General features: G+C 35.2%; 2 protein-coding genes across 3 annotated transcripts; both read right to left on the bottom strand.

Annotated features, from left to right (window-relative positions):
- LOC107638579 (TVP38/TMEM64 family membrane protein slr0305) lies at positions 1377-5439 on the bottom strand. Its single transcript, XM_016341916.2, has 9 exons — positions 4931-5439; positions 4655-4716; positions 4082-4136; positions 3755-3853; positions 3424-3510; positions 3066-3182; positions 2738-2830; positions 2546-2576; positions 1377-1869 (listed from the first exon to the last, which is right to left on the bottom strand). The coding sequence occupies exons 1-9, from the start codon at positions 5024-5026 to the stop codon at positions 1682-1684; spliced, it is 828 nt and encodes a 275-aa protein (XP_016197402.1). The 5' UTR covers positions 5027-5439; the 3' UTR covers positions 1377-1681.
- Positions 6017-8436, bottom strand: LOC107638578. 2 transcript variants are annotated; one of them, XM_021120559.1, is made up of 2 exons: positions 8218-8436; positions 6017-8090 (listed from the first exon to the last, which is right to left on the bottom strand). In XM_021120559.1, the coding sequence occupies exon 2, from the start codon at positions 7990-7992 to the stop codon at positions 6142-6144; it is 1851 nt and encodes a 616-aa protein (XP_020976218.1). In that variant the 5' UTR covers positions 7993-8090; positions 8218-8436; the 3' UTR covers positions 6017-6141. The 2 variants fall into 2 exon arrangements, with proteins under 2 accessions (XP_020976218.1, XP_020976219.1); XM_021120560.1 differs by having other exon boundaries at positions 8222-8436.

The raw sequence follows: 9083 nt of genomic DNA, 5'->3' as shown, positions 1-9083 counted from the left end.
ATTACTGTAAAACTAAAAAATAACTATAATTTTATATTTAATTAAAAAATTAATAAAAATTATAGAATAAAATTAATATAGTTCATAAATTTTATAAAAAATAAAATTATTTATCATTATATATGATATAGATTTAAATAAAATTCTTATATACAATTCTTATTCTGACCTGTGCGACTGTGCACAACCATAAATTCACACAAGTTTCAGGTTTGCACAGGCCTTTTCTTAAAAAATGAAAAATAATTCTGTGCCAACCTATATTGTTTATGCGCACAGCCTGCTCACAGCGATTCACAGCATAGGCTTTTCATAGGCTGTGCACTTATGGTATTGAATCGTTTCACAGGCACGAAGACGAAGTATCTAATCGAATTTAATACAAGTACTCCAATTTATCATACGTATCATGAGAACTAAATTACACTGTGGTTGAAAAAACCTTCCATCCATTGTAATATAAATCTAATACAACTATGCTATAAGAATATAGAGCGTATCTCTCCACTTGCATTTTATAGTTTAATTTCTTACATACATTATAAACAATTAAAGTCCCTTTCAGTTATATTAAATAGTAAAAAAAATAGGAACAGAAACCGATGTTAAACCGTCTAGAAGCTTAAATAACCTTTTACCGGTTAGGATAGGAGTCTTTGGAATCACAAAGAAACAGTGGTAGCTATAATGTGTTTAGCACTTTATCAACCGATCAACACATTCGTCATAACTGAATACTTACGCTTATTACTTGGCAAGACACAAGTTTAAATGTAATTTCTTAAAAATTGTAAATAAGCATATAAGCTTTTAAGCATATCATTTAATGACACATCGTCATCGTGGAGTTTGAGAGTTTCATTCCCCTTTTAGATCACAAGACATGAAGACAACTAAGTGTACGACTAGACATTCAAAACGTGTCAACGGTGATAAATATTGGTTACAGTTCACTATTCGAGTTAAGAAACAAATTTATTCATTCCTCTAACAATTATTTAAAAACTACTTTATATTTTATATGTACGCGTGTCCCGTATCTTATAAGAATTTAAAATTCGCGTGTCGGCGTATCCTATGTCTTAAAATTCGCGTGTCAGCATATCCCGTGTTATCCGTGCATCATAGAAGCTAATATATGGTTGCTATGTCTCGATAAATCTTAGGAATGTTTTCGTCAAAATAAAATACGGTGAGAACTTTTATGTATTATTTTTCACTCAATTTTTATCCCAAACCACGGGAATACTTGGGTATATTTGATTGGAGGGTAAAAATAAAGTTCCATACCCTTAGCTTCTAATTTTCAGCAGTCAAAGATTTCAATGAAATACATATGATCAGGATTTTAAAAAGGTAGAGATTTATGCTGAAAAGCAAGAGAATAGAAACATCAATATAGAGCCACAATATATTGTGGGAAGTTACAAAATAATATTCTATCATGGGATGAGCCTAGCTGCTGCTGTTAGACAAAAAGATAATCAGTCAATGATCTCATCATCTTGATTGTAAGGATTACCAATTTTTGTCAAACTATATTTCTAATGTTGGGACTGTACAAAACAAATAAATAGGAGCAGGAATCTCCTGCTTCAGCATTGGATTTTTTTTAAAAAAAAAAATGAACACAGCTTCTAGGAGGTTGGGTGGACAAAAAGAATTTACACAAAAAGAGATTTTACTTTTCATGGTCGTCTTCTGCAGAATCTTCTACCTTAATTATCAGAGGTTGGTTGAGATCTGTGGATGGTTCAGCTACAACTGGTAATACCGGCGAGGCTGCGATGCCATCAATCTCTTCATTTTCGGCTAAGGCTTTGTCTAAAGCAGCCTTGGCAACTCTAGTAACACATATCATCAGAACCACTGCACAGAACCAAAATTAACAAAGCTCAGTCTTGCTTGATCAGATAAAAAATTGGAATCCTAGTCTTATTTGATACAACTTTTCAAATGAAAATGCTTGTAATATCCAAGCATCTGCAAGCAATGGCAACCGCTGGGCAGCTGTGAGAGACAGAAAGCTCACCAGCCTTCCCAATCAAAGAGAAGAGGAGCAAAAGAGGAACAAATTAAGAACATGATCTCCCAATACTCCAAAATACCAGAGGTTCTGATATCTTGTTTCAGCTAACGTTTAAATGCTGCAGAATACTATTTGCCCCGAATGCTGGGGAGTTTTATGATTTTTTTTTAAAAAAAAAATTGAGTTTTGTCCTGTTGTTGATGTTGCATATAAACATAGCATGTACAATGGTGTGGTGCGTGTCACATTCACCCAGGCTAATGAAATTATGAAAGTCACATTGCAACAGAAGTTGCACTGTGCATTTGAGCAGCCCCATGCAATCGGTACTCTCTGTTTTTAACAAAAACAAAAACAAGAAAAGGGAGGAGAAGAAACCTCCCATAATATATTCTATATTTATCCGAGACTTTCATAATCTATATATTATTAGAAAAACAAACTAGGGACATATCTGTCATTATGACCCAAGATAGTGTTCAAGATAAATGCATCACTAGAGGGAAAGCAACTTACCGGATATCAGGAGGCCACAAATGATAAAAGCCTGCATTCATGAGAGAAAGAGACACGTGTTATATGCATGATGAGACAAAGCACACCTAAATGATCCAGTCAAGAATGTAAACATGCCAACTTCCAAGGTATCTCAGATGTTCACCAATAAAGATACAGGATCATAAAGAACGACAGGATAGTATATCTTACCCAACGGGTCTTGGAGAATTCACCCCATCCGTGTGTCACGTCAGAAAGATCTTTCAAAGTTGTTCCAACATAGACTAGTGCCAGTGTTATTGGCTGCAACAGTAAAAATATTAGGCATTAACGCCTCAACCTTGATTTGCTTTAGAAAACAGACTTTTACTTTTGAGGTAAATGAAAAGTTAATTAACTTTGAATGGATATACTAATCGCATTTTTTAATTCATTAGTTGTTTGAATTATGTGGAGTACACATTTTATATCACTTAACAGAAATGCATTATTAAATTAACGCCTCAATATAGTAGATAATAAAGAGCAAAGAAAATACCATCATTCCTAGCCAGGAAGCCAGCATGTACTCCCCTAATGAAACAGGAGTCACCGACAGGAGATAATTCAGCATATTAAATGGCAGCAAAGGAACAAGCCTAAGTAGCAATACAATCTGTAAGACAGATAATTAAAAAAAAAAAATGAAAATAAATCAGTTGAGAACAAATAACAGAAAGGAATGCCTAGTCACTAAAACAAACAGCAATGGTCATCTTGAGCAATGACTATAAAATGTGATGAAATGAATTTTACAGACAAGATAAATGGGGAAAACAAAAGGATCATCATATGTTAAACACCAAAAGACTTGAAAATTTCAAAACACTATTATATTATATATAAAACCTACAAACCTTAAAGCCAGATCTCTGAATTGCAATTGCCACTGATCTGAACTGTGGATAATCCTTCAACTTAGAAACAACAAATGATCTCCCAATCTGTATAAATCCATGACAAAGATATATAAATGAAAGATAAAAACTATGCAGTGAGAAAACACATGGACTAAAATGCAGCTCAATTAGAAAGATGAGGGGATTGCCAGAGTCATATATGAAGAAGAGCAAGAGAAACAGTGGATATTGCAATAAACTAATTTCAATAAACTAAACAACAGCAAGTAGTGGACCAAAATTTCTTTTTTTGGCAACTGCTTATCAACATGTTAGTTAAAAAACTTACTGTTCTACCAAGAAGGAATGCAGCTCCTGCACCCACAGTTGCACCGATAGAGTCAGCAATAAAGCCTATTGGAAGCCCAAAAAGATATCCACCGCCAAGCTGAAAATGAAACATCAAATAAAGCAACTTAATTAAAGAATGAAAAGAAATAAATAAATGGGGGCCATGCACCGCATACTAAAAGTCAGTAGACACCTAATAAAATCACGTCTAATTGAAATAAGAATTGACAAATTCAAGTCCTCATCGAAAAAGGAAACAAATTGCATAAACACAGCCAACTTTTAAAAGTTCTGTAGGAAATGACAGTATGTCAAAGGCTCTTACAGTGAGCACTGAAGCTGGAACTGCCAAGACTGTCAAAGGAATGTAAGCAACAGCCCTGAAAAATACCAAATAAACAACGAGTTTAAAAATAGGCCAACATTATATTGTATATGTTGTTTTTCTGGAGACACATAGTTTAGACAAAATATTTAAATGACTATGAATGCTAGGGCTGTGAACAATCTCCTCTGGAAACAAGTTACAGTTCAATTACACTTGCGCTCCAGTTCACCCATTCCGACCTTCATTGGTTGTTCAAAGGGAAATGAAGAATAGCTTAGGTGTATATGACTATATGACCTTATCTTGAAAGATCAAATGGTCATACTCACAAAATAAAAGGAAGATACAAGTCATACTACACCTAGTTAGCTTAATCATTCTCCTAAAGCTTAATTTGATTCAATTTTATCGCTAATGTTTAAAATAAATTTCAGTTTTACCCTTAATCTTTTGACACCAATTGAAACAACTTTCACAGTTATGATGCTATTACATATCAAAGTCCAAACAAACAAACACAAATACATACGCATACACAAGTTTTAGGGATCATAAATTAAATCTACTTACAGTACAACAGGTCCCCAGGGCCCAAGATCACGCTCAACCCATAGCAAAAAGTCCTTCATCATCTGCAGATCACAAAACCGTGAAAAGATTCAGAATAAATCCAGAAACAGATTATTTTCTTAATTTTCCACCAACGTAAATCCAAAGGCAATCCAGCCACAAACAACGCTAGCTCAACATTTCACATTTCAGAAATGCTAGTCGAATATCCAGAGATAAAAGCGCGTTAATCAAAAGACGGAAATGGAAATGAAGAAATAAAGATTGGATGAATACCTTTTCGATGGGGAGAGTGAAGCAGGCGGTGACAACGGCGGCGATGAGGAGGAGGAAGAGGGAGATACGGAGGGCGGCGGGCCATGAGAAGGCCATGTTGAAGAGCCTGCGACGCCAACGCCTGCTGCTGCTGCTGCACTGGTCGTCGTCGTCGTTGAGATCCGACCAATCTTGCTTCAACGAAGAGCGAGCCCTCAATCCCACAAGGTTTGCCAGATTTGGAACCCTATATTTCCCCCAATTTTTTTCTTTCCTTCTTTTTTTTTAGCACTAGGCCTAAAAATCCAACAATTTTTTTTATTTTTTATTTTTATTTAATCCAGCAATGGTAAAAACGAATAGCGTGGTTTTAGGTCTTGAGTCTATTATTGTGTTTTTCCCTCTTTTGCGTCTCTGTAACTGTTAATCACTCACAGATAGAAGCCAAGAAGAGACGCACAAGAGAACTTCGGTTGGTGCTTCGGGGTTAGTTTTGTAATTTCGGTCCATTCTGTTTGCTTATTCGGGCATTCTTCTACGTCCCTACGTGTACCGACAATACCTCTGCCCTTTATGTGCGAAATAAGCAACTCCTTACTTCCTCAAAATTGAAAGAGAAAGTAACTTTATTAAATTCTGGCATGTAATTAATAAAAAAAAGTGAATTATTGAATGAAATCTCACATTAATTTTATATCATTAAAATTATTATTAATAATTATTTAATGGTTACAAATCATAAAAATTGCTGCCCTTAACATTTCTCAAAGAAAAATACTAAAAAATTTTTAGAATTTATCGTATTTTTTAAACGTTAAAAATATTAAATTTTAATCGTTTTCTAATATTTCTCATATTTAAATATTTTTTTTTTTTGGATAAAGTAATGGTGCAAACTGCAAAATGAGTTTTAGTAATTAATAGAAGGTGGTATAACAAATAAATAAAGTAGTTTTAATAGTAATACCGAAGCTGGAATTCCCTCCCCTTACTTATGAAACTTAGTTTCACATCAGCATGATATCTTATTATCCAATCTAAGTGACCATCCACTACACTCTACACATGGAGATGGCTTGCAAGAAATAATGAAGCATAGCAAATATATTCTTTAAACTTTGATATACTTGTTTATCATCATCAATCAATAGTAAAAACTGTTTTGAGGAATATACAATACAAACAATCATGGTTACAAGTTACAAATGTATTAACAAGAAAGAATGCTAAGGCTACCTTGCACATATTGCATTGAGCAGAACATGAACTAACACGAGGTCTACAAAATACAGATGACCCATTTGACCATCTCGCCATTTCATCTTCAAAGGAGCCCTTCCATAGTGAACTCCATCGTTGCAACGATTATCAAAATGCCATGGATATGTCATATCAAAGTTATCAATCACGCCAGTAACAATGCCTGCTTCTTTCAATTTCTCTAGGAATACCCCGTTGAACACCTCCATCTTGTTAGGATTGAATGCTAGTGATCTTGCATATCCGCCAGTTGCCACTGTGCTCCGGTAAAAGAGCCTCGGCGGCACCAGCCCCCGATGGCTCACTTTGTTCACAACATCAGCCCAGAATGATGCTGCATAGTCTGCACCAGCAGAAAATGCTCTGATGTTACGCCAGTGGACGCCATCGTGCAAGCCAGAGTTGAGGATCAGAGTGTCTGGGATTGTGTCTTCTGAGAAGTACTTCCTCACCAATCTTCGAAATCCTTCATCCCTTAGAGAATCCAATCCAAGATAGTTCTGTGTTTCATTCCAGTGACCATTGAAAATGCTTGTAATCCTAACTTTTTGAGATGGATCTTTTGGGTTCGAAAAATTCATATCAAATCTTCTAGGGACAGTATGTATTTCAGGCAAATCCAGAACAAAATTGAGCATATTTCTTATCGTGTCAACATGATTTGAATCACCCCAGAAGAAAATCCACCGATTCTTTATGCAATTCCAAGCAGACTCGGATGAATACATCTTGAATGCGCAGTGTGTCGAGTAAACCCAACCATTGCTCTCTAGAATCCCCAATGAACCATCACACCATGGAGCTTTGCATGGAAAATTTGGTGCTAAGCATCTATATCTACCATCATTACTGATTTGGCAATCATCATTCTTGCCAAGCCTTGTCCACCTTCCACACCAAACATCCCTATCAAAATCGGAAGCTTTGCAAGTCTCTAGTTCTGGTAACTGAGAACTGCTGTTGTAGAATCTAATTGCAACTCTGAGAACCACGCGGTCATAGACAAATCTCCATGGAGTGAATTTCAGACCTTCAAAGTGTCTATAAAGCAGAATTATAGTGAGATTGTATAGCCCTTCGAAATCAGGATGAACCTGAAGTGAAATTGTATAAGAACCATTGTTGAAATCCTTCACCAAAGGCCTAGATTTCCATGATTCCCCTGAAAGATCAGTCTCAAAGTAATCCCCACCTAAACAGCGAGGCTTCCCAGAATCATCCAATGCTCGAAAAACGAATTCATGCACATCTCCAGCTGATAGCTCTATCACATTCTTCCCACCATCCAAACCAGGAACCGAAATCCCCACCGTCTTAGAATCTCTACAAGGTTCCCCTCCAGGAGCTAACCATCTAGCTAAAAGATTTGAAGTCAAATTTGGCTCCAATTCACTTGAAATCCAACTTGAATAATGCCCTAATTGAACTTGGTTCACCACTGGGGTTTCAGAACTTCCATTTTTATCAAGCTTTTCAGATACACAGCTAAAGTTCCTAGCACAAACTAGTTCCACCGACACAGAGTGTGTGATGTTAACATGATTATCATAGGAATCAAAGTTGCTAACATTGGTTTGGTTCTTTTGATTGAGACTAAATTGGGGGATAAAAGTGGAGTTTCCATGGGAATGAGACCTTAGAGAGAGAGAATCTTGATGGTACCTCCAAGCTTCAATGATGTTCCTAACAGTGTAGCCATCAAAACTCCAAACCACAACCATTCCAACAAAAACAAAAGCAGTGAGCAAACCAACCCGCCAATTCAGCATTAGATTGCACCACCACAGTGTTCTATGACTATGATTCTCCACTTTTTCCGCCATTAGAGCAAAAACTACAAACTTCCAACCCCAACACCACGATACAGTAGCAACAAAGCCAAAATCGGATTTTCCAATGCCCAATATAGTAAAGTTGTTAACTTGGACAATCAGAGCAAAAAAGGGTATCTTCAATTGAATTCACAAGAATGATGAAAAGAAAAAAAAAATACAAAATAAAAAGCTTCGATGAAAAAGAGAAGAAAAAAAGATAGTGGTGTTACTCACTTACAAGGTGGGTTTCAAAATTCAAACTTTCAATGTCACGTGACTCATGTCAGAGAGAGAGAGAGGTGAATCCATGCAGAAGAAGAAGTCATGGCAGAGTCATGGTATGAGTATGAGTCTCACAACAATGTTATGCATTCATTTTCAATGGCCATAGTGCATATAGAGTCGAGAATATTATTTCAATGACCGAAACAGCGAAGGTCGTAAAAGGGATTTATGCTCAACTCAAAATTTGATTCTAGCATTTGTTAGGCTATTAGAGTTAATGGACTACCTAACTAAAATTTGTGGATAAAAAATATAATAAAATTGAATAAAAATTTAGATAATAATAAAAATAATAAGATAAAATTATAATTTTTAAAATAATAAAAAAATTGAGTAAATACTTTTGATATTGATTGGTCTACGCTTAATACATTAATACCTACTATTAATAGACTAGTGACTAGTTATTAATATGAAATTCCAGTTTCACTAGCTGCCATCTTTGTCATAATGTACGAAGCATATATTGTTACCGACCCAACATAACGTGAAAATCATAAATGATTCTTGAAGTTAGAATTGGGGATCGGAGCAGCAAGTAGAAATTAAAGAAAAGAACACTTCAGGTATATAATAATTAAAGGGAAAAAGGAAAAAAGGACAGGTAAAAGACAATGTAACGGTTGAGGCTTTAATGCTTCTATACAATTGCATTATGGATTTAATCTATGGTGAAGCCAATAAATACGGGTGGACATTTTCTTTAACTAGGTGATGACAATAAATACTAGAAAGAACAATTAAGAAAAAATTTTTTAAATTGTATATAAAAGTTTACTTATTGAAAAAAATTATTTTTTTTAATAAGTGACAAA

The sequence above is a fragment of the Arachis ipaensis genome, chromosome B04 (assembly GCF_000816755.2).
Source record: "Arachis ipaensis cultivar K30076 chromosome B04, Araip1.1, whole genome shotgun sequence".
In the NCBI taxonomy this organism is placed as follows: domain Eukaryota; kingdom Viridiplantae; phylum Streptophyta; class Magnoliopsida; order Fabales; family Fabaceae; genus Arachis; species Arachis ipaensis.
The sequence above is the reverse complement of the archived record's forward strand: the minus strand, read 5'-3'. Positions and strand labels throughout refer to the sequence as shown.